At 45.6% G+C, this 24,813-nt stretch overlaps 1 protein-coding gene and 1 non-coding gene across 3 annotated transcripts; one reads left to right on the top strand and one right to left on the bottom strand.

The window, feature by feature from the left end:
* Nucleotides 1-1,400: 1,400 nt before the first annotated feature.
* ZNF75D (zinc finger protein 75D) lies at nt 1,401-12,424 on the top strand. Of its 2 annotated transcripts, XM_021684756.1 has the most exons (5): nt 1,401-1,925; nt 3,326-3,518; nt 4,232-4,323; nt 4,658-4,784; nt 11,476-12,424. In XM_021684756.1, exons 1-5 carry the CDS (start codon nt 1,479-1,481, stop codon nt 12,183-12,185), a joined length of 1,569 nt encoding a protein of 522 aa, XP_021540431.1. In that variant the 5' UTR covers nt 1,401-1,478; the 3' UTR covers nt 12,186-12,424. The 2 variants fall into 2 exon arrangements, with proteins under 2 accessions (XP_021540431.1, XP_044767597.1); XM_044911662.1 differs by lacking the exons at nt 3,326-3,518; nt 4,232-4,323 and having other exon boundaries at nt 1,515-1,925; nt 11,476-12,410.
* A 12,065-nt stretch (nt 12,425-24,489) lies between these two features.
* LOC123323481 lies at nt 24,490-24,596 on the bottom strand. Its single transcript, XR_006539424.1, has one exon. It is a non-coding gene; the product is annotated as a U6 spliceosomal RNA (small nuclear RNA).
* Nucleotides 24,597-24,813: the final 217 nt, after the last annotated feature.

Below are 24,813 nucleotides of genomic sequence, written 5' to 3'. Positions count from 1 at the left end.
GTGAGCGGGGCGGGGGGGCGGAGCCGGCAGCCTCCTGCGGCGCGTCGGGCGGTCCCAGCCCCGCGGCGGCGCGGGCCGGGCGGGTGCGCGGGCTCCGAGCGCCCCGTGCAGCCTCCGCCAGCAACCTCTTTGTCCCCCAGGTGCACGTGCAGCCCGGGGACGCTGCCCGGGCACCTTCGGGGGCCGGCCGCCCGCGGAGTGCCCGGAAGCGTCGCGGATTCGTGGGGGGCCGGCGGGCGGGGGGGCAGCAGTGTCTCCCGCTGCACCCGGCGAAACTCCCCCGTTTCCGCTGGCTGATGGTCCCGTCGCCGGAGAAAGGGGCCTTTCAGCTTCAAAGGCGTTAGCTTCTGCCCACATGGAAATAGAGGAGGCGCCCCCATACCTCCTGAGCCTGCATAGGCTGCAAGGAACCAGGCATTTCTCTGAATACCCGTGGCATCCTCAAAAGAACTTTGTTGCCGTTTGTGCTGGAATACCTCGGGAAAGCAGCCTCTCAAGGCCACCCTTACCCTTACTTAAAGATCTGTGTGCCCCTGAGGAAGTGTAAAGTCAGGAGAAGGGTTACCTTTACTAGGACCCGTCCTGTCTCAGAAGACCCTTAATGATCACCCTTTCTCTTTCATTTTTTACAAGCTGACATTGTATTTGGTAAGCAAGGCCAACTTGTCTTTCCAGTAAAGTAAGCAAAAAGTTAATACACAGGTACAAATCTGCACCGTGCCCTTGATAATCTTCCCAAAAAGTACCCCCCCCCCCCGCAAAATGTTGACATCTGGTTGCCCAGTTGGGGGGTATTTGCTGAGAGGGATAAGGTTACTTTTTTCCCTAATTGCTTTACTTCTTTTCTGATGTGGTTGCCTCAGTTCTCCTGCCGGTATTAATACAATGGAAAGGAGACTATCAAATGTTCCATGAAGTAAAGGTTTCAGTCTTCTTAAGAGGATGAAGGGGCAAGTAGTTGTTTCCCCCTAACTAAAGACAAAAGACGGCGAGATCTGTTAAAATTTAGAGAAACTCAGATATGCCCTATTTGTGAAGATGGGACAGGAAGCACGCAGATTAAATATTGGATATTCTCAAAGCTCCTTTTAGCGAGTGGGCGACAGTTTTTTCATCCACCACCTTTTCCTCGACCTTTAAGAAAAAAAAAAAGGAAAGTTATCAGTTGACATTTGTCTTCTCTGAGCTGTGCTTTGTTTCAAAGCTGAGTGACAAAAAGAAGTATAGGTCCTGAAGTAATCTGTCATCGTGAGTGTCCTAATACTTGGCAGTTGATTTTAAAGGGTAGACTGGACAGGTTTTTTTCTGTTCATTCTTCTCTGATAACTATAAATAGCAAGGAAATATGTGTCATGTGGCTTTCTTCTTGACATGTACTTTTTTTCTCCCCTCCCTCAGTGCCCTTGGGGAGAAGATCCACTCATTGGTTTTATACCAAACCTGACAAGGCCTCAGTTGTCAAAGGTGGCACCAGGAGGATGTCACACATAGGAGTAAAACTGTTCCTAGAGCAAATGATGATGAGACATCTGGAGGTGAATGCATGCTTGTACCCACACATGGAGGCTTTGTGGGGGACGGAGGGGTCTCTGAAAGAGAGCTCCAGTGAGAGTAAGAAATCCAGCCCACAAACGGACAGTCTTGGTCCTGAGAGCGCTCGCCAGCACTTTCGGAGCTTCTATTATCATGAAGCGCCTGGACCACTTGAGGCTGTCAGCCAACTTCAGGAATTATGCCACCAGTGGCTGAGGCCAGAAATCCACTCGAAAGAGCAGATCTTGGAACTGCTGGTGCTAGAGCAGTTCCTGACTATTCTACCCAGGGAGACCCAGACCTGGGTGCAGAAGTACCGTCCACAGAGCATCAGAGAGGCTGTGGCCCTGGTAGAGCGCTTTCAGAGAGAACCTGATGGAATAAGTGATGAGGTGAGGAGATCCTTTCTGTGGACAATGAAATAGGGTAAAGGTAGAATTATCCAGGTTGGGTGGGGAGGGGCAGTGGAGGAACAAGGTGGAGTAGGTCACTCTTCTGTCATTCCTTGGGGACAGCCAGGCAGGATCTGAAGCCACAGATGTGCAGCCGTACTGGATGACAGGTTTCAGAGTCCCTGGCCATCTTTCTTGGCCCTTGGAAAAGAGAAATGCATTTTGCCCTCTTTCGGGCCAGGGCAAACTGGGGGTGGTGGGCCTCAGCTGGCGTGGCCAAGGAAGAGAGGACTTGAGTTCTCAGAAACAGAGAAATAAAAGGCAAGGCAGAGTTGGGAAAGGGGGGAGGGCAATCTGAAAAAAAAAATGCACAGCACTTAGAGATCAAAAGAGAGAGAGGGCGGCAAACAGAAGTATTAATCAGACAACTTTGGGTAGACTACAAGGAGAAGAAATGGAAAGAAAAAAGGAAGCAAGGATACGGAAAGAAGAAAACTGCCAAGAGGGGAGTGGACAGAATCAGGGTGCCAAGAGGGGTAGGGCCCTCTCTAGTGGGAGCGCCTATCTCTGGGCCAGAAGAAAAGAGCCTCCATTGCCCTCCCTCAGTGGTCTGCCCTTGGCCTTGCTGGGAAGTGGGGAACCAGGGTATGCCCTTGGGAGATGGCAGCACCCTTCCTTTCCTCGGGAGCCCACTTTGAGGAGGACAGGGCAGGGTATGTTTTTGGCGTTTTACTACAATGGAATCACATAGAAGGAAGTGAGAGTCCAAACTTTCCTCCAGTTTTTCCTCCGCTGCGTCCCCTTTCTCCATGAAATCCTTCCCTGGCTGTGGAAGGATTGGAAAATCTGACTGGCTGGGGATCTTTTTTTATTTTTATGTTTTTTAAAGATTTTATTTATTTGTCAGAGAGAGCTCAAGCAGGGGGAGCGGCAGAGGGAGAGGCAGACTCCCCTGCTGAGCAGGGAGCCCGAAGCAGGGCTCGATCCCAGGACCCTGGGATCATGACCTAAGCGGAAGGCAGGTGCTTAACCGACTGAGCCACCCAGGCGTTCCTGGGAATCTTTTTTTTTTATTCAACTCCTTCTGTTTTAGAGAAAACTGAGAAGTTAAAAATGCCCTTAGGCAAGGGTCCAAGGCAAGAGCGCAAGCCAGTGAGGGCACCATGACAGGATGCAGTGTGCCCCCACCCTGCCAGTGGCCTGAGCTGTGGCTGTCTGATTGCCCCAGATGATGTGTATGGTTCTTTGTGGGGAAATGGTGGCACAATATCTCTTTAGTTTTTTTTATTACTTCCTTGAATGTCACAACTTCCCAAATCCGGGCTCTACTCTTGTTCATCCCTCCACCACCACCCCCAAATGAAAAGTTCTGTGCTAATGAGGATGGGGATTATTTCTAGGTCACAATCCATGAGCTGGGAAAGGAGGCAGTGCCCTTGGGAGGAACAGCAGTGGCCCCAGGCTTTAAGTGGAAGCCAGCAGAGCCCCAACCAATGGGTATGTTCCAGAAAGAATGTTGGAATACATACCGGGTACTACAGGAACAGCTGGGCTGGAATACTCACAAAGAAACCCAGCCTGTATATGAAAGAGGTGAGGAGCTTCATAATAATTCTCTTCTCCTGGGCGCCGTGATAGGAATCGGTTCAGCTGGAATGTCATGGGAATGTTCCAGGTGCCCAGCCTTGCCAGTTGTTAGGATGTCTCTCATGTGCGAGGACAATAGGCCAATGGTGGGTGAAGGTGAGGGTCAGCCTGGGGTGCACACATGTCCAAACCAGAGAACCCTGGTATTCACACCATGGACCTTGCTCCTTAGAAACTGGAGAGAAGATGGACTAGGGACAGGTGGGGTCATCACCCTTCTATGTTAGAGAAGAAACTGGGATCAGACATGGGTCATCATGGCAAAAGGGGGAGAGAATTGTGCCCCAGGGGGAAAAAAAAAAAAAGACAGAAACAGCTACACTGGAGGACCTGAGTCTTTCATTTTCGGTCACCTCTAGTTCTTGCCTAGCCCGGTAAACTATTTTATGAGAGGAAAAAAAAAAAATAATGGATTTCCTTTCATTAATTTCTCTCACGAAATCTGGGGGGAAACAGCCAGCTGGGGAACCAGTTCTTTGGAGTGGTAGATACTTGGTTCTCATTTCCAATGAGAAGACCACCTCTGGCACCACACATACACTTGTAAAGGTGAGCTATCCTTACTGAAGGACTCCTGAGGTTCCGTGTTCTAGAAATCAGCTCAGGGTATTTGTAAACACAAAAGAGAGACATTTTCTCTGGCTCTTTTCCATCCACAGCTATGCCTGCTCAACAGATTCTAGCCTTTTCTGAGCAGAAAAGCCCCCCAAACTGGAAGATGGCATCTGAGCTCATCTTGCCTGAGTTCCAGGTGAGCTGTACTTCCCAGCTTTTTCAGGCAGCCTGCACCTGGCCTTGTCTGTGCTTTTCTTTGTTGCCCATGACCCACAGTGCTCGGCAGGTGCTCTGAGGCACGTTAGCCCCGGATGTTCACCTCTAGGCGACTAGGCTGGGCACGGTGGGGACCAGGCCCCTCGCACGCTGTTTACTGATCTCGGGCTTTTTCCTTTTCTGCCATCTTACTTCCCCCCCCCCGAATCTTAATACTCTTCTTCGGCGACTGGCCTGCTGTGTAGTTCAGAGATGAGTGATAGGAAGGCTTCTGTGGTGGCAAGTACTGAACTGAAACCCATTCTCTTCTTTAGAGCCTGTTGACATTTGAAGATGTGGCAGTGTCCTTTTCTGAGGAAGAATGGAAGTTACTGGACCCTACTCAGAAGATCCTTTACAATGATGTAATGCAGGAGAACTATGAGACTGTCATCTCTCTAGGTAAAGATTCTTCCTTTCCTTTGTGTAGAAGTTGAGTAATCTGGCCGCAGTTTATGGAAGACGATCTTCTGTGGGAGAGTCCCCGTGTTCCAGTAGCTGTTTGGGTCTCACCTTGATGGTGTGGGGGAAAGGCCAGGCATATCCAGATGATTCAGAATAGATCCTGACTTACCAGCATGTCTCCCCGTCTGCTGCTCTTACCAGCCTCGTCTAAGCTGCCGTCATCCCTGACCCTGTCTGCTTCAGTAGCACTGGATTCCCATTCCACGTGCCCTCCTGAGGCTTCCTTCTCCACTTCCTCCTTGCGTCTCCACCCACAATCACTGTAGACTAGAAAGAAGGTGCTGAATCTAAGATTCTGCCCGTTTAAACATTCGGAGTAAATGAAAGAGTCATTCACTCTTCCTGAAAAAGAGTCTGGAATTAGGATGGCAGCCCACGACCTCAAGGTTTTATACTCAGAGCATTATTGTTAGCCCCTAAACCTGAAGTAATCTGCTTAGAACAAGGAAGAGAACCATAGGTCCAAGGTCCCCAAGAGTTCAAGGACAGTCTTGGAGAGTCTCCTACAGGTAAGTATATACACGGGAAGAAGAGAAATGTTCCTTAATGAGGACCTTTACAGGGGATTAACACTCCAAGATTCTACTCCTGGGTTTTTCTTACTGAACTTCTTCTTGAGATAACTGTAGATTCACATGGAAATTTAAAGTATCATACAAAGAGAACCCGTCTACACGTTACCCAGTTTCCCTCAATGATAACTTTTGCAAAAAGTATCATATAATGTCACAACCAGGATATTGATATTGATACAGTCTTCTGACCTTCATATTTTCCATTTTGTCTGTGTGTGTAATTAGTTCAGTAAAGTTTTTTTTTTAAGATTTATTTATTTTAGGAAGAGAGAGAGAGAGAGCGTGTGCAGGGGGAGGGGCGGAGGGAAAGATTCTCCAGCAGACTCCCCACTGAGTGGGGAGCACGACGCAGGGCTCAATCTCATGACCCTGAGATCATGACCTGAGCCGAAATCAAGAGTCTGAGGCTTAATCGACTGAGCCACCCAGGGGCCCCTAGTTCTGTAAAGTTTTATTGCAAGTGTAGGTTTGCATGTTCACCTCTGCAGTCAAGATACTGGACAGTTATATTACCGCAAGGACCTTTCTTGTTGCCCTTTTATCATCACACACATGTCCGCTATACCTCACCCCGTCACCGACCCATGCCAACCCCTGATCTGCTCTACATTTCTGATATTTTGCCGTTTCAAAAGTGTTACATGAATAGAACCGTAAAATGTGTAACCCTTTGGCATTAACTTTTTTCATTCAGAATAATTCCTTGGAAATTGATCTGAATTGTTGTGTGTATCAATAGTTGTTTGTTTGTTTGTTTGTTTTAATACTGAGTAGCATGCCATGATGTTGAGAGACCACAGTTTGTGTAACCATTCACCACTGAAAAGAGATCTTTGCTGTCTTCAGTTTGGGGCTAGTGTGAATGAAGCTATCAGGAGCATTTGTGTGCAGGATTTTTTGTAGATAAGTTTTCATTTCTCTGGAATAAATGCCTTAAGGGTACAGTTGCTGGTTCATATGGCAGTTACATGTTTAATTTCCTGAACACTTGCCAAACTGTTTTCCACAGTGACTGTACCATTCCACATTCCCAGCAGCAAAGGATGAGTGGTCCAGTTTCTCCATGTCCTTGGCAGTGTTTATATTATCTCCATTTTATGTTTGCCATTCTGATTGGCGTGTAGTGTTACCGCGTTGTGATTTGGATTTGCGTTTCCCTAATGGCCAGTGATGTTTTATAGCTTTTCATGCGCTTATTTGCCGTCTCTATTTTCTCGTCAGTGAAATCTCTTTCACCCACATCTTAACTGGATTGTTTTTTAACTGTTGAGTTTTGAGAGTTTCTTTATAAAGATTTTATTTATTTATTTATTTGAGAGAGAGAGAGAGAAACAGCATGAGAGGGGAGAGGGTCAGAGGAGAAGCCGACTTCCCGCTGAGCTGGAAGCCCGATGTGGGACTCGATCCCAGGACTCTGGAATCATGACCTGAGCTGAAGGCAGTCGCTTAACCAACTGAGCCACCCAGGCACCCTTTGAGAGTTTCTTACATATTATAGATTCTAGCGCTTTGTCGAATATGTCAATTGCAAATAGTTTCTCCAAGTCTGTATATTGTCTTTTTAATCCTCTTCCTGTGGGCTTCCACAGAGTAAAAGGTTTTCATTTTGATGAGGACCAATTTTTCATTTTTTCCTTTTATACATTGTATTTTTGGTGTCAAGGCTAGAACTTGGACTAACCCTAGATCCCTAAAATTTTCTGCTATTTTTTCCTAAAAGTTTTATAGTCTTGTATTTAAGTCCATGATCCATTTTGGGTTAATTATTATATGAGGTGTGAAGTTTAGGATGAGGTTCATTTTTTTTTTTTTTTTAAAGATTTTATTTATTTGACAGAGAGAGAGATAGCGAGAGCAGGAACACAAGCAGGGGGAATGGGAGAGGGAGAAGCAGGCTCCCTGCTGAGCAAGGAGCCCGATGTGGGGCTCGATCCCAGGATCCTGGGATCATGACCTGAGCCGAAGGCAGACAGACGCTTAACCGACTGAGCCACCCAGGCGCCCCTCCATGTACATTTTAGAGTAAGCTTATCTATGTCTACAAGAATTGGGATTTTGCTAGATAGGACATTAAACCTATGTATTAGTTTGAGGAGGATTGATGTCTTTACTATGTTGATTTTTTTGATCAATGAACACAGTGTGTGTCTATTTATTTTAGGTCTTCTTTAATGTCTTTCATCAACTTTTTGTAATTTTCAGTGTACAGATCCTCTGTGTGTTTTGCTAAATATAGGCCAAAGCATTTCATTTTCACTGGAACATTTGTAAATGGTACTATTTTTAATTTTGGTTTCTGTGTGTTCATTGTTTTTTTACATAGGAATGCCACTGATTTTGTATTTTTTTTTTTTAAAGATTTTATTTATTTATTTGGCAGAGAGAGACACAGCGAGAGAGGGAACACAAGCAGGGGGAGCGGGAGAGGGAGAAGCAGGCTTCCCTCCTAGCAGGGAGCCCGATGCGGGACTCGATCCCAGGACCCTGGCATCATGACCTGAGCCGAAGGCAGACGCTTAACGACTGAGCCGCTACCCAGGCGCCCCTGATTTTGTATTTTGATCTTGTATTCTGTGATCCTACTAACTCACTTATTATTTCTAAGAGGTTTTTTTTGTAGATTCCTTGAGATTTTTACACATAGATAATCACATTATCTGCACTGCCTTTTAATTTCTTTTTAATGCCGTAACTGCAGTAGCTCCAGCTTCCTGCTATGTTGAATAAGAGTGGAAAGAGCAGACATCCTTACCTTGTCCCAATTTTATCATGAAAACGTTAAGTTTTTCACCATTACCTATTTATGTTAGTATGGTTTTTTTATTGTTGATACTCTATTATCGAGTCAATATAATTCCTAACTTAGTGTTCTTATCATGAACGGATGTGGAATTTGTGAAACACTTTCCTGTGTCTTTTGATAGATGTATGATCTTCAAAGCTTGTTGATATGTTACGTTACGTTGATTGATTTCAAATGTTGAATCAACCTTGCATACTTGCAGTAAATCTTTCTTGATCCTGGTGTATAATTCTTACATATGGTTACATTGTTTGCCAGTATGTTGTTGAGTATTTCTACATTTAAGTTCATGGGAGATGTTAGTCTGTAGTTTTCTTTTTTAAAAAATGATTTATTTATTTTAGAGAGAGAGAGAGAGAGAGCATGCACATGGGTGCATGAGCAGGGGTGGGAGGGGAGGGACAGAGGGAGAGAGAATCCCCAAGCAGACTCCCTGCTGAGCGCAGAGCCTGACATTGGGCTCAATCCCAGGACTCTGGGACCATGACCTGAGCCAAAATCCAGAGTCAGCTGCTTAACCACCTGAGCCACGAGGCACCCCAGTAGTTTTCTTTTTTAGTATTGTCTTTATATGATTTTGCTATCAGGGTAATACTGGCCTTATAAAATGAGTTGGGTAGTATTTCCTCCTCCTTTCTGGAAGAGAGTGTGTAAAATTGGTGTTAATTCTTTAAATATTTGGTAGAATCCTCCAGTCTCACCATATGGACTTGGATTTTGGGGGGGAAGCTTTTAAACTATGAATTCAATTTGTTTTTTTTTTTTTAAGATTTTATTTATTTATTTGACAGAGAAAGACACAGCGAGAGAGGGAACACAAACGGGGAGTGGGAGAGGGAGAAGCAGACTCCCTGCCGAGCAGGGAGCCCGATGTGGGACTCGATCCCGGGACTCCAGGATCACGACCCGAGCCGAAGGCAGTCGCTTAACCAACTGAGCCACCCAGGAGCCCTGAATTCAGTTTGTTTAATGGTGATAGTGCTATTCAGATGATCTATTTCATGTTGGTTGAATTCTGTTAGTTTGTGGTTTTGAAGAATTGGTCCATTTTTTCCTAACTTTTAAAAGTCATGAACATAAGGTTGCTTATAGTATTATCTTATCATCCTTTTATTTATTTTTATTATTTTTTTAAAGATTTATTTATTTTTTAGAGAGTGTGTGAGCAGGGGGAGGGGCAGAGAGAGAGGGAGAGGGAGAGAAGCAGACTGCCTGCTGAGTGCAGAGCCTGAAGCAGGGCTTGATCTCAAGATCCTGAGGTCATGACCTGAGCCGAAATTAAGAGTCAGATGAACGGGCTGAGCCACCCAGGTGTCCCTCTTACCATCCTTTTAGTTGCTGCAGGATGTGTAGGGATGTATCCAATTTCCTTCCTGATACTGGTGATTTGGATTTTCCCTCCTTTTATTTTTGTCAGTTGTGATAGAGGTTTATCAATTTTATTAATTTTTTTGAAGAACAAGCTTTTTGTTCGGTTGTGACTTTTGCTCTGAGCTTTATTATTTCCTTTCTTTAACTTGCTTTTTACTCTGGTTTATTGAAGTAGAAACTAGATTATTGATTTGAGACCTTCCCCCTTTTCTATTGTAAGCACTTAGGGCTGTACCTTGTCCTCTGAGCACTTCTTTAGCTGCATTCCACATATTTTGATATATTGTAATTTCATTTTCTTTTTTTTCTTATTTATTTATTTATTACAAATTCTATTTTTTAGTCATCTCTACACCCAACGTGGGGCTTGAACTCACGACCCTGAGATCAAGAGTCACCTGCTCCACTGACTGAGCCGGCTAGGCACCCCTGGAATTTGATTTTCTTTCTTGTTTTCTTTTTTTTAAAAGATTTTATTTATTTATTTGTTAGAGAGAGAGAGAGCACGAGCAGGGGGAGCGGCAGACAGAGGGAGAGGGAGAAGCAGGCTTCCCGCCGAGCAGGGAGCCCGATGCGGGGCTCAGTCCCAGGACCCTGGGACCATGACCCGAGCTGAAGGCAGACGCCCAACGACTGAGCCACCCAGGCGCCCTTCCTGTTGTCTTTTCTTCCAGTCTGATGCCATTTTTATTAGATTGCTTTTTTTCACTCCAGTTGTGATTTTTTTTTTGTTTCATGGCCTGACGGATGATTTTTGATTGTATCCTGATATTTTGTCTATTATTTTAGAAGAGTCTGGGTCCTTTTTAAATATTTTAATTTAACAGTCACCCTGTTTTAGTTTAGCACATAGTTCTTTCCTACTTTCGTGGGTTATACTTCTAGTGACAGTTTATTTTTTTTTTAAGATTTTATTTATTTATTTGACAGAGAGAGACACAACAAGAGCAGGAACACAAGCAGGGGGAGTGGGAGAGGGAGAAGCAGGCTTCCCGTGGAGCAGGGAGCCCGATGCGGGGCTTGATCCCAGGACCCTGGGACCATGACCTGAGCCAAAGGCAGACGCTTAACGACTGAGCCACCCAGGCGCCCCTAGAACAGCATTTAAAACCCAGGTTTTGTTAAAACACCGATGGCTGGGGCATCCCAGGACCCTGGGATCATGACCTGAGCCGAAGGCAGACGCTTAACGACTGAGCCACCCAGGCGCCCCTCTAGTGACCGTTTAATTTTCAGAGCCTTTGTGGTGGTATTGTGGTTTCCTTGGTTTATGTGGTACTGCTAGGGCTCCCATATGTCCCTGCTGGTATCGCCTGAGGGTGAGGAAGGTATTTACACAGGCCAGAGTGCCTCTCAGTGGGAAAGGGGAGTCTCAGACCCTCAGGGATGAAGAGGCTTCCTAGGCCAGGCCACTGTGGCTAGGTGCCTCTTGCTCGTTCCGCCTGCCCACTTTGGTGTCTCTTAACTGGGGTTCTGATATTGGCAGGCTTCTCATTCAGAGCTAAGGCTGTCTAGGTAACTTTGTGTTGCTAGGTTGAGGGTTGGAAGATGCTAGCTCGGGTTGCCTTCTCCTGGCGGCTCTGGGGATGTAGGACACCCTGCTGTGTTACTCTGCTAGGCCTGGCATCCCAAACCATTTTGCTTTCTTCTTACCACGTTTTGGAATTCTCTGCTGGTTGTGGCTTGCATTCTTTCATTGGCTTGTTGTGCCCAGCAGGGAGGATCAGGAGGAAATGCATCCGTGCCCTTTTGTCCATATTGGACCAGAAATCACTTATTCTGTGTTTTTTAAAGGCAATCATCATTGATTTTTCTCTCCATTCCTATAGTTTTCTTGTTCTGGGACACAGATGGCTGACTCTTCTGTTTGTTCCAACAGGGTTAAAGCTCAAAAATGACACTGGAAATGACCAACCTATATCTCTTTCTGCATTAGAAATACAAGCATCAGGATGCAAAGTATTAAGAAAGGCCAGAATGAAAGTTGCCCAGAAAACAACAGGCAAAGAAAATCATGGTGGTACACGCAGGGTACGGAGACGGCACCGAGCTTTTCTAGGGAGGAAAAGAAAGAAACTTTCAACTTGTAAACAAGAGCTTCCAAAACATAAGGATCTTCAAGGGAAAGGCCATGCAGGAGAGAAACCTTTTAAGTGTCAGGAGTGTGAGAAAAGCTTCAGAGTTAGCTCTGACCTTATTAAGCACCAGAGAATTCACACTGAAGAGAAGCCCTATAAATGTCAACAATGTGATAAGAGGTTTAGGTGGAGTTCAGATCTTAATAAGCACTTAATGGCACACCAAGGAATAAAACCATACAGATGCTCATGGTGTGGAAAAAGCTTCAGTCACAATACAAATCTACACACACACCTAAGAATTCACACAGGAGAGAAGCCCTTTAAATGTTATGAATGTGGAAAAAGATTCATTCAGAACTCCCACCTTATTAAGCACCAGAGAACCCACACAGGTGAGCAGCCGTATACTTGTAGCGTATGCAGGAGAAACTTCAGCAGGCGGTCAAGCCTTCTTAGACACCAGAAACTCCACAGGAGAAGGGAGTCCTGTCCAGTATCTCCAGTCTGAAGAAAGTCACCATGTGGATCTTGACCCTAGAGGTGACGAAAGAGTATAAAACTCTGAGGCACCAATGATAGGAATTTGTCACCCACAGGAAATTTGGGAGGGGTTCGTGTCCTACTTCACAGAAAGGAATCTAAACTGTCTCTCTTGTTCAGCATTGTATCTTCAGTGCCTAGCACAAGACTGATACACAATGAGTACTTGATCAATAAAAGTGGAAATATAGCTATCATCTATCTATAGTTATCTATTCATCCATCTATCTCTATATCTGTCTGGTTACTCAGCTTCCCCACCCTCGGTGATCTAGGTTCTTCAAGTATCAGGTGCTCAGCAAACACATGATGGCCATGAATCCTACGCTCATTCTTTCTCAAGAAAGATGGAAAATAAGAGTATTCAGGTCCTCTGAAGGGAGCTTAGAGAGAATTACTAAGCTGGAGAGAGTTTCTATGGCTATCATTCTATCGACATGAACAACCAAGCCCAGGGCTGAGGGAACTTTATTCTCCAGCAGGAAGAGAGCATTCAGTGTTTGCCCTGGGAGAAGTGCCCCCATTCCAGTGGCTGTTCCCCTCAGTGCCCGCTACCACAGTGTTTTCTTTCAAAGAGTTCCAAGCAGCAAGCGAAGGCCTGAATGCCATCACAGACCTAGGGACCTTGCAAGCACTTGATGTCTCTCCTGCTGATCCTCTCAACACTGAGGTATATAGAGTGAAATGATGAAGGAAGCAGTCTGGGCCTTCAGCCACAGATTTGTCTCTCTGTAGAAATCCCAGGGCCATGGTAAGTGGCCTTTTTTTTTTTTTGACTTTTCACCATGTGGACTAGACGTTTTCAAATTGGTGCCACACTGCCCCAGGGCCTAAAGGGAAGCCCATTTTTATGGCTGTTCAGCCACAACCCCATACACTTGGGATGCTGTGCAGGAAAGTCTGGAATTTTTGTAAACGGATGTACTGAGAATGGCAAGGTGAGCCCCGTGGCCTTGTGGCCTCAGCGCACATTGGATAGCAGGAGGGAACATCCAGAAGTGTCAGGGCAGAGTCAGGCCCGTGGCCTAGTGGGATGGCCCCGGTGAGAACTAGGTCAGATGGAAACTGTCTTTTTTTTTTTAAGATTTTATTTATTTATTTGACACAGAGAGAGACACAGCGAGAGAGGGAACACAAGCAGGGGGAGCGGGAGAGGGAGAAGTAGGCTTTCTGCTGAGCAGGGAGCCTGATGCGGGGCTCAATCCCAGGACCCTGGGATCATGACCTGCGCGGAAGGCAGACGTGCTTAACTGACTGAGCCACCCAGAAACTGTCTTGTGATACTGGTATTTTCTCTTCCTTCCCCATTGACCTCAGGGATTATCTCCTGAGAAGACAATGTCATGTCAAGGGCAGGGCAGGGAAGTTGGAGGACATGGATTTATAGCTATGTCACATCCTAGTTTAAGATGTTGGCCAAGGCTTCGATATATTTATTATTTCATAAAATTTAACTTTTTTAATGACATGGAATGTTGTTTCATATTAAACATGAAACAAAACTCCATGGTTACTAAATCACCCAGAGATGGCAGTCACTTTTTTGGCATAGATATCTCCAGATATTTTTTCCATCAAGGGACCCCTCTATACCTGTTTTCAGGTTTGTAAAATGGAAATGATAATTCTATCCTCTTGGCTGCTGTGAGGATCAAATGAGGTGTGAGCATGCCTCACTCTGATGGGCCACAGTAGGTGTTCCATAAACATTTGGAACATTCTTCCTTCATCTTTCAGCTAGTTTTTAAAAATATTTTATTTATTTATTTGCCAGAGAGAGAGCGTATGTGCACAAGCAGGGGGAGCGGCAGGGAGAGGGAGAAGCCAGCTTCCTGCCAATCAAGGAACCTAATGTGGGACTCAATCCCAGGACCCCGGGATCATGACCTGAGCCGAAGGCAGACGCTTAACTGACTGAGCCACCCAGGCTTCCCTCAGCTAGTTATTTAAAAAAAATTTTTTTTTAAAGATTTTATTTATTTAATTGACACACACACACACACAGACAGCGTGAGAGGGAACACAAGCAGGGGAAGTGGGAGAGGGAGAAGCAGGCTTCCCGCCAAGCAGGGAGCCTGATGTGGGGCTCGATGCCAGGACCCTGGGATCATGACCTGAGCCGAAGGCAGTCGCTTAACCAACTGAGCCACCTAGGTGCCCCTCAGCTAGTTATTTTAAAAAAAATTAATTAGGCAGAAAAGTTGAGTATCCTTAATTAATGGTGTTTCCATCATTCCCAGCTGTTTTTTTAAGCCTCTTTGTGGTGGTCAGAAGGGTAGCCTGGTATGCCATTCTTTTCTAGAGATACTTCTCTCTAGTCAGTGTGAAGTAATAAGCTAATGTCCCCCATTGAGCTAGATATACCCCTTGCAAGTAACAACCAAAATAGACTACAAGCCCCCAACTTGACATACCTGCAGTGTGGCGGGTAAGTGATGGCGAGCGGTGGACTTTTTGTGGACAGTATTTGCACTATTAGATGTGTCCATCCTCAAACTAGTGGGAGAAGAAAGAGGAGACTAGAACGGCCACTACAAAGAATGCAAGTGCTCAGCCCAGAGGAGGAAGTGACCCAGAAGGAAAGGATCCTGAAGGCTTGGAGACTGACTGCCCCACCATCCCTTCTAGAACTGAGACTGTACTCTTGGAATTAAGGGGAAATTCAACTTCTTTCAGAGGGCACTCTCTTTGCATGGCTCTGCGTCCGGTACCACCCTGGACGGCTGCTGTCATACCATCATTGAAAGGACCTTCGTTCATGTAGCACGTAGGAAGAGGAGACTGACTCGAAAACTGAAGGAAGTACTCCATCAGGGGAGCCGGCCGTTACTGCCTGCTTACGAGAGTCAGCAGAGTTCCTGAAAATGAGTCCGCAAAAGGCCACTTCCGTTTTCGTAAAGCTGCCAACCCCTGTTATCACACCTGTTAGCCTGAAAGCTCGTTTCGGAGGTCCTCGTCTACACTGGCATCCCCAGGAGAGGTCAGAACCAGGGGGCCTGGGGCCTATTGTAGAGATCAGTTATTTAGGGCAAGCGGCAGGAAGGCCTTTAGATGTCAGTGGGCAGAGACAGGAAGAGAATTGAGGACTTCTGGTTCTGAATTCAGACTCCGCTGCCCTTTGCATGCAAGGGCTCCAGGAAGAAAGGACATTCTCGTCCCTGCAGTTGTGCAACAGGATTTCGAACTTGGGGCTCCTGGCTGACTTATCAGTACCCATTCTTACCTTTCAGCCCTCTGACATAGCTTCCCAGGGCCCCCCATTCCCCAAGCATCCTGACCATCATGTCAGCCCTGACTGTCTCAGAAAAAGGAGGAGAGACAACGGGCACTAGGGAAAGAAATGGCCGAACGGAATAAAGGAGAGCGATGTCCTGCTGCTTTACATCGCCCGCCACCTCCCCAGCATATGGCTAAGAGGCCTCAGCTCCGCTGCCTTTCTGAGGACGCGACAGGAAGACAGCACACAAACGCTCGGAGTTGGGACAAGCAGGCTGATGAGTCATCCAAGGGGCAGAGCCGAGAGGCCAAAGGCTCCCCGTTCAGATCCCACGGGCAGAGACGGGACTGAGGAGACAAAGTCTGGCCTGAGGCCCGTGTGAGGCCTGTGAGTTGCTACCCCCGTGTCGGTGCTCCGGTCCCCGGCTCAGAGAGCACAGCGCCACCACTTGCTGGGGCCGAGGCACAGGGGCACGCCTGGGTCCAGGCCCATTCGTGCAGGACCCAGGTCTTGACCTTCTCTCTGCCAGCAAACCGGGGCACGGCAGCTACCCAGGAGCCTGTTCGGGTCCCTCTGCAGTGACTGCTGCGGTCGCTTGGGGCTCTCTCCCCTACTCCCTCCAGTCTCATAGTACACGGGGGCACTGAAGGGCCCTTGGAAGCCGAGGAGACCTCGCTCCTTATGTTACAGAAGAGGCAACTGGAGCTCGGGGTTTCCCTGCCCAGGGCCTTGTGGCAGAGGGAGGGACTGAAGTAGTCTCCCCAGCCCCAGGCCTCTCTCTCCAGACAGGATACGTTCAGCTCCGGGCAGTGGCTTCTCGGGAAGTGTCATTCGTCAGCCTCTTGGCTGTCGCCCACAGGGTGAGGAAATCCCTTCTGAGCCATGGTCTGCTCTGTTCTTGGCGGACTCCAAACCCTGTTCTCTCAAGATAACCCCTCAGGTGGGAGGTTCCACGTCTGAGCTCTTTACAAAAGAGCTGCCCTGTTAACAGGGGGTGCCAGTCCTCCAAAAGTACATCTTGTCCCTGTACATAGACTAGGACCAGGAAGCCATCTCCCTTCTACCCATTCTCCCGCCCAGAGGGGTCCGGGACTTGTAGGAGAGTCACGGGAAGAGCTGGGTGTGGGGGGCACGGCCCCTGAGAGGCAGCCTCTCCGAACACCCCACCTCCTTACTTCTGCGCTACATATTCCTGAATTTTCCTCCAACACCGTGCTTACCGAGTCACTCTTCACTCAAGCTCCCAGCAGCCCCCAGCTCCCACATCCTTTATGTCCTGCCTCTGCTCGGGTTTCCTGTGCCCCAGCTCACAGACCCGATGCTGAGCCACGCTGTTAATACGCCTTCGGTTAGCCTTTGTTTTTAGCCCCCAATAGGGCCTCCTGACCTGTCCAGATCCTTCCTTCTAATGTCACATCACTTCCTCCTTTTGCTCCCCAAACTCATTCCATACTGACTGTCCTCTTAGAACAGCATTTATTTATTTTTTTTTTTAAAAGATTTTTAAAATTTATTTGACAGCGAGAGAGGGAACACAAGCAGGGGGAGTGGGAGAGGGAGAAGCAGGCTTCCTGCCGAGGGGGCTCGATCCCAGGACCCTGCGATCATGACCCGAGCCGAAGGCAGACGCTTAACGACTGAGCCACCCAGGCGCCCCTAGAACAGCATTTATTTTTATTTATTTATTTATTTATTTATTTTTAAAGGTTTTATTTATTTATTTGACAGAGAGAGACACAGCTAGAGAGGGAACACAAGCAGGGGGAGCAGGAGAGGGAGAAGCAGGCTTCCCGCGGAGCAGGGAGCCCGATGCGGGGCTCGATCCCAGGACCCTGGGATCACGACCTGAGCCGAAGGCAGACGCTTAACGACTGAGCCACCCAGGCGCCCCTAGAACAGCATTTAAAACCCAGGTTTTGTTAAAACACCGATGGCTGGGCCTCACCCCCAGAATTTCTACCTCCGTCGGCCTGGGGTAGGGCCAGGAAATGGGCATTTCTGACAAGTTCCCACGTGATGCTGATGCTCCAGCACTCCCCCTTTGAGAACCGCTGTCTGAGAACACCTCTCGTGTACTTTCTCTTGTGTGCAGAGATGGTCTTAGAACCTCAGGAACTGGCAACGGCTGGCCCAGGGCTGGATGTCAATATAAACTCCCTGAACCTGTGGGGCTGGCCACTTTAGGGTTAAATGTGAACTTAAGCTGCACTTTACTCTTCTATGACTGGCAAATCACTACCAAAAACGAAGTGTGGCTATAAAGGCTGTCGGTGTGTCCTGAGTTTTGAGGCCTCCATCCCATCTCCCTGATCTTGCTGTCTGTTTCAGCCTCTGGGACTGCCAGCGTGCCTGGCCCTCCTCCAGCTCTCTGGACTTGGGCCCACGCTGGCTGCATTCAAGACCTCTGGGGTCTGGTGGCCTCTGGGAGTGGCTCTGACCGAAACACCTCGGAAGCATCTCTGCAAACTGGTTTTTCTCCTTCCTGATGCTGTGTCTCCTCCGATGTTCCTGTCCGCCTGCCAGCCTTTTGCAGCTCAGCGTACCCAGCATGCTGTCCTCACCGAAAACTGACCTTGGCAGAGGTCATCGAGCAGCCCCAAAATGATGCAATAGGGAAGCACAGGGGCCTGGTGCTCCCCAGGGAAATTGGCCTTTCTCTCAGGGCTCCTAACTCCTTCCTCATTTTGGAGATGGGTGGGGGCAAAAAGCATCCAGTGCTCCAGAGGTGAACTTGGCAATTGGTGCAGTAAGGTAGGCCCTGCACCCTCGCTGTGGCCTGCAGCTCCCCAGCCCCTGTAGGTCAGCAGCGGCCTGGGTGCTCAGGACCCAGAGAGGCCTCTTGGAGATGCAGTCTCAGGAGCCTCTTTTTTTTTGGTAAAGATTTTATTTATTTATTTGGCAGAGAGATACAGCGAGAGGGAACACAAGCAGGGGGAGTGGGAGAGGGAGAGGGAGAAGCAGGCTTCCTGCTGAGCCGGGTGCGGGGCTCAATCCCAGGACCCCGGGATCATGACCTGAGCCAAAGGCAGCCACTTAACCAACTGAGCCACCCAGGCACCCCTGAGGAGCCACTTCTGAGGAGTCCTTTAGTGACCAAGGTTCACTTGTGCCTGGCAGGAGTCCGTCAGGACCGTCCAAGAGAGACTGGGGGCATGGATAGTTTTACAGGAATCTATTTCTATTTTTTAAAAAAGATTTTATTTATTTGACAGAGACACAGCGAGAGAGGGAACACAAGCAGGGGGAGTGGGAGAGGGAGAAGCGGGCTTCCCGCCGAGCAGGGAGCCCGATGCGGGGCTCGATCCCAGGACCCTGGGACCATGACCTGAGCCGAAGGCAGACACTTAATGACTGAGCCACCCAGGTGCCCCTACAGGAATCTATTTCTGAATCCTTAGTTCCTTACGTTCTTCCTAAAACCGTTGTGAGGAAAACCCAACCCTCCATCCCCACCCTCCCCTTCATCACCACCCTTCCACCGCTCTTCCCTGCTCTGGTCTTCCCATGGTGCATTGCCCCAGAGTTCTACATGTCTGAGGAGCCAAAGAGGCATTAAAATGTCCTGGCTGGGAAACTGAATGATGAATGACTGGGCAGGGAATCCTGCATATCAAATAGTTTCCCGTGTTTTCCTTTAGACAGAATTGAAGAAGGACTTATTAATCAACTGATCAGCTGCTAGATCATTGGGAAGAAATTGGGGGTGGCTCAGTACTTGATTTATGCCATATAACTCTAAAGGAAATTTTAAAATTTTGGGTGACCCCACTATAACAAAATTCTGTCCATGCCCATTGACCTGTCATCTCTTAAAATGAGAAATAGGGGGCGCCTGGGTGGCTCAGTTGGTTAAGCGACTGCCTTCGGCTCAGGTCATGATCCTGGAGTCCCGGGATCGAGTCCCACATCGGGCTCCCTGCTCTGCAGGGAGCCTGCTTCTCCCTCTGACCCTCCCCCCTCTCGTGTGCTCTCTCTCTCTCATTCTCTCTGTCTCAAATAAATAAATAAAAATATTTAAAAAAAAAATGAGAAATAGGGATATAATTGGTGATGAGCCAGGCCTCATTCTGGAAATAACTAATATTTATTCATGATATGAACTAATTTCAAGGAAGTCATCTATATCATTAGGAGTGGGATTTTCAATAAATACTTATTTTTGCTTATAAGTACCCAAATTTATAATATATTTATGTTGTTTAATCAGTAGTATTTAATACTTGTAATAATCAAAAGAAAGGCATTGATACTTAGAGTCTCCTGGTCTTAGGACATTTTTCCCCAATTTATATGTACTTTATAACAGTTTTTTTTTTAAAGATTTTATTTATTTAATTGAGAGAGAGAATGAGATAGAGAGCATGAGAGGGGGGAGGGTCAGAGAGAGAGGCAGACTCCCTGCTGAGCAGGGAGCCTGATGCGGGACTCGATCCCGGGACTCCAGGATCATGACCTGAGCCGAAGGCAGTCGCTTAACCAACTGAGCCACCCAGGCGCCCTATATGTACTTTAAAAGAAACTTATTGAAGCATGACACAAACGGAAAAATGCTCAAGTAGTAAGTGTCCAGCTCAGTGATCTAAGTGAACATCCTTGTAACCACCACCCAGATCAAGAAAAAGACCATTAGCACCCTAGGAGTGGGATGGTTGGGTCATAGGGTTTATATATGTTCACCTTTAGATACTGCCAAAATATTTTTCAAAATGTACCAATCTCCATTCCCACTACCAGTGTGTGAGGGTTTCAGTTGCTCCTTATCCTTGTCAACATTTGAAATTGGCTGTCTTTCATTTCAGCCATCCTGGTGAGTAGTAGGATTGTGGTTTTAATCTCTATTTCCTTGATCAATTAAGATGAGCACCTTTTCATGTGTCTAATATGTGATTAGTGAGTATTTGAATGTACTTTTTTGCCAAGTGCCTGTTAAGTCTCTTGCCCGTATATCTACTGGGTTCTTTTTTCTTACTGATCTGTTGGATTCTGAATTTGAGCCCTTTGTTGGATGCATGTACTGCAGGTACCTTCTGCCACTCCCCAACTTGCTGTTTTACTCACTTGATGTCCCCTAATGAAGAAAAGTTCCCAGTTGTAATGTCTTCCAATTCATCAGTATTTTCCTTTATCATTAGTGCTTTGTTGGAGTCGTGCTGCAGAAATTATCACCTATGCCAAGGTCATGAAGATATTTTCCTATGTTTTCATTTACAAGTCATATTATTTTGCCTTATGCATTTAGATCTAAAATTCATCTGGAATTTTCTTCTTAAACAAAATGTGGTATATGCAGTGGATAATTATATAGACAAAAAAGGAATGAAATATTGTCACATGGACACATGCTACAACATGTAGGTGGATGAACCTCAAAAAATAATATGCTAAGTAAAAGAAATCAGGCACCAAAGCTCACATACTGTATGGTTCCATTTATATGAAATATTCAGTATAGGTAAATCCATAGAGACAGAAAATAGATTAGCGGTTGCCAGAGGCTGGGGAGGATGGGAGTCTCCTTTGGGGTAATGAGAATGTTTTCAAAGTAGGTATGATGGATGCACAACATGGTGAAGGTACTAAATGCCACTTTAATTGTACACTTTTTTTGAGGTCCATCCGCATTGGAGGTCCATGTATCAGTTCCTCATTCCTTTTTATGGCTGAATTATATTCCACTGAATAGATATACCATATTTTGTTTATTCATTCTTCCACTGAAGGACGTTTGGCTTATTTTCATCATTTGACTTTGTGAATAGCGCTGCATGAAAATTCATGTGCAAGTATTTGTTTGGATACCTGTTTTCAAAATAATTGAAATAGTTTTCAAAATAATTGAAAATCCAATTCTTTCAGTATACCTAGGAGTAGAATTCCTGGGTCAGTTGGTAATTGTATGTTTACCTTTTTGAGGAACCTCCACATGGTTTTCCACAGCAGCTGTACCATTTTACATTCCCACCAGAAAGTACAAGGATTCCAGTTTCTCTACATCTTTGCCAAGACTTGTTAATTTCCATTCGTTTTTAATTATAGCCATACTAGTGGGTGTGAGGTTTTGTGGTTTTTACTTGCATTTCCCCAGTGATTAATAATGTTGAGTATCTTTTCATGTGCTTATTGGCCGTATGTATATATTCTTTGAACAAATGTCTATTTGAGCCCTTTGCCCATTTTTTAATTGGGTGGTTTGTCTTTTTGTAGTTGAATAGTAATAGTTCTTCATATATTCTGAATAATGGGCTCTTATTACATATATGATATGCAAATATTTTCTCCCATTCTGGAGAAATGCATCTCTTTCTTGATGCACAAAAGTTTTTACTTTTACTGAAGTCCAAGTTATTTATTTTTCCTTTAGTTGATTGTACTTTTGGTGTCATATCTAAAAAAATCACTGCCAAATCCAAAGTCATGAAGATTTGACCTTTGTTTTCCTCAGAATTTTAAAGTTTTAGCTCTTTGAACATTTAGGTCTTTGGTCCATTTTGAATTAATTTTTGTATATATTGTAAGGTAGGGTGTTCAGCTTCATACTTTCGCATGTGACTAGCCACTTGTCTCAGCATCATTTTTTTAAAAAAGATTTTATTTATTTATCTGAGAGAGAGAATGGGAGACAGAGAGCATGAGAGGGGAAGGGTCAGAGGGAGAAGCAGACTCCCTGCCGAGCAGGGAGCCCGATGCGGGACTCGATCCCGGGACTCCAGGATCATGACCTGAGCCGAAGGCAGTCGCTTAACTGACTGAGCCACCCAGGCGCCCCCACACTGTTTTGATTATAATAAATTTTGAAATCAGAAAGTAGGAGGCCTCCAACATTGTTCCTCTTTTTCAAGGTTTTGGCTATTCGACTTGTCTTGCAATTTCATCTCAATTTTGGGGTTGGCTTTTCTGTTTCTGCATAAAAGGCTATTGGAAGGGGCGCCTGGGTGGCTCAGTCGTTAAGCTTCTGTCTTCGGCTCAGGTCATGGTCCCAGGGTCCCGGGATCGAGCCCCGCATAGGGCTCCCTGCTCGGCGGGAAGCCCGCTTCTCCCTCTCCCACTCCCCCTGCTTGTGTTCCCTCTCTCGCTGTGTCTCTCTCTGTCAAATAAATAAAATCTTTAAAAAAAAAAAAAGGCTATTGGAAGTTTGATAGGGATTGTATTGAATTTTGTAGATTGTTTTGTGTAGTATTGCCATTTTATTTATTTATTTTTAAAGGTTTACTTACTTATTTTAGAGAGAGAGTATGAGTGGGGGTAGGCACAGAGGGAGAGGGAGAGAGAGAGAATCCCCAAGCAGACTTCCCGCTAATCTCAGAGCCTGATGCAGGGCCCAGTCCCAGGACCCCAGGTTCATGGCCCCGGGCTGAAACCAAGAGTCAGCTGCTTAACCGACTGAGCCACCCAGTCACCCCTAGAATAAATAAATCTTAAAAAAATACAACTGATGTTGGCGCGTTGCTCTTTTATCCTGCAACTTTGATGAATCTGTTTAGTAGTTTGTGTGTGAGTTCTTTAGGATTTTCTATCTGTAAGATCATGAAATCTGTGAATATAGTTACAGTTTTCCATTCCGATTTGAAGATTTTTTGGTTTCTTCATTTATCTGATTGCTCTGGCTAGATCTTCCAGTACAGTGTTGTCCATTTTATCTGGGTTACCTAATTTGTTGGTGTTCAGTTATTCTTAGTATTTGCTTATAATCCTTTATATTTATGTAAGGTCGCCACTTTCATTTCTGATTTTAGTGATTTGAGTCTTTCCCCTTTTTTTCTTACTTTGGCTAAATGTCAACTTTGTTGGTCTTTTCAAAGAGCTACCTTTTTGTTTTGTTGATTCACTGTAGTATTTTTCTGTTCTCTCTTTTCTTTATCTCCACTCTAATCTTTATTATTTCTTTCATTCTACTAGCTTTGTATTTAGTTAGATCTTTTTTTTTTTTTTTTTGTTTCTTAAAGTGTAATGTCAGGTTACTGATTTGAGATATTTCTTCTTCTTCTTTTTTTTTTTTTAAGATTATATTTATTTGACAGAGAGAGACACAGCGAGAGAGGGAACACAAGCAGCGGGAGTGGGAGAGGGAGAAGCAGGCTTCCCGCGGAGCAGGGAGCCCGATGCGGGGCTCGATCCCAGGACCCTGGGATCATGACCTGAGCCAAAGGCAGACGCTTAACGACTGAGCCACCCAGGCGCCCCAAGATATTTCTTCTTTTTTAATGTATATATTTACACCTCTCAAGTTCTTTCTGAGCACCACCTTTGCTACATCTCATAAGTTTCATTATGTTGTGATTTAATTTCATACATTTCATTTCCTTTCTGGTTTCTTCTTTGACTCTTCTTAAGAGTGTGTTGTTTAATTTCCACATATTTGTTAATTTTCCAGTTTTCCTTCTGGTTTTGACTTACAGCTCCATTCTGTTGTGGTCAGAGAAGATATTTTGTGTGATTTCAGTCAGTTAAAATTTATTGGGACTTTTTTGGGGGGGCTTTTAAATTAAGTTAAATTTATTTAAAGATTTTATTTATTTATTTGACAGAGAGAGAGAGAGCACAAGTAAGGGGAGCGGCAGACAGAGGGAGAGGGAGAAGCAGGCTTCCTGCCGAACGGGGAGCCCAAATGTGGGGCTCCATCCCAGGACCCTGGGATCATGACCTGAGCTGAAGGCAGACGTTTAATGACTGAGCCACCCAGGTGCCCCAAATTAAGTTAAATTTAATTTTTGTGAAATGCTGAATATGAGATCTACCCTCTTAAAAATTGTGAATTGTGAAGTGTACAATACAATGTTGTTGAATATATGTACGATGTTGTACAGTGGATCTCTAGAACTTACTCATCTTGCTTAACTGAAACTTTATGCTCATTGATTAGCATACTCCCCATTTCCCCCTGTACCCCAGCCTCAGCCAACCGCCATTCCACTCTGACTCTATGAATTTGACTATTTTAGATACCTTATATATTTGTCTTTCTGTGACTGCCTTATTTCATTTAGCAGAATGTCCTCAAGGTTCATCCATATTGTCGCATTTTGCAGGATTTCCTCTTTTGTGTGGCGTTTCTTTAAAAAATATGGAACAGTTCACAAATTTGCATGCCATCCTTGTGCAGGGGCCATGCTCATCTTCTCTGTGAAGGGCCAGTTTTTGTACATGTACTGCTGAAATGAGCATCCTTTTTTTTAATGCTGAATAATACTCCATTGCATGTATATACCACATTTTCTTTATTCATCTATCAATGGACATTTAGGTTGTTTCCACATCTTGGCTGTTGTGAATAGTGCTTCCGTGTACATGGGAGTGCTAGTACCTCTTCGAGACCCTGACTTCAGTAATTGTGGATAAATACTCAGAAATGGAATTATTAGATCATATGGTAATTCTATTT

The sequence above is a fragment of the Neomonachus schauinslandi genome, chromosome X, assembly GCF_002201575.2.
Source record: "Neomonachus schauinslandi chromosome X, ASM220157v2, whole genome shotgun sequence".
In the NCBI taxonomy this organism is placed as follows: Eukaryota; Metazoa; Chordata; class Mammalia; order Carnivora; family Phocidae; genus Neomonachus; species Neomonachus schauinslandi.
Note: the sequence above shows the minus strand (reverse complement) of the source record. Positions and strands in the feature narration are given on the sequence as shown.

What these genes read in the sequence shown, in the direction of transcription:
- ZNF75D (XM_021684756.1), top strand. Translation starts at nt 1,479, where the DNA reads ATGTCACACATAGGAGTAAAACTGTTCCTAGAGCAAATGATGATGAGA. An exon ending in CCAGCCTGTATATGAAAGAG is followed by an intron (nt 3,519 to 4,231) that starts GTGAGGAGCTTC and finishes TTCCATCCACAG; the next exon opens with CTATGCCTGCTCAACAGATT. An exon ending in TGAGACTGTCATCTCTCTAG is followed by an intron (nt 4,785 to 11,475) that starts GTAAAGATTCTT and finishes TTGTTCCAACAG; the next exon opens with GGTTAAAGCTCAAAAATGAC.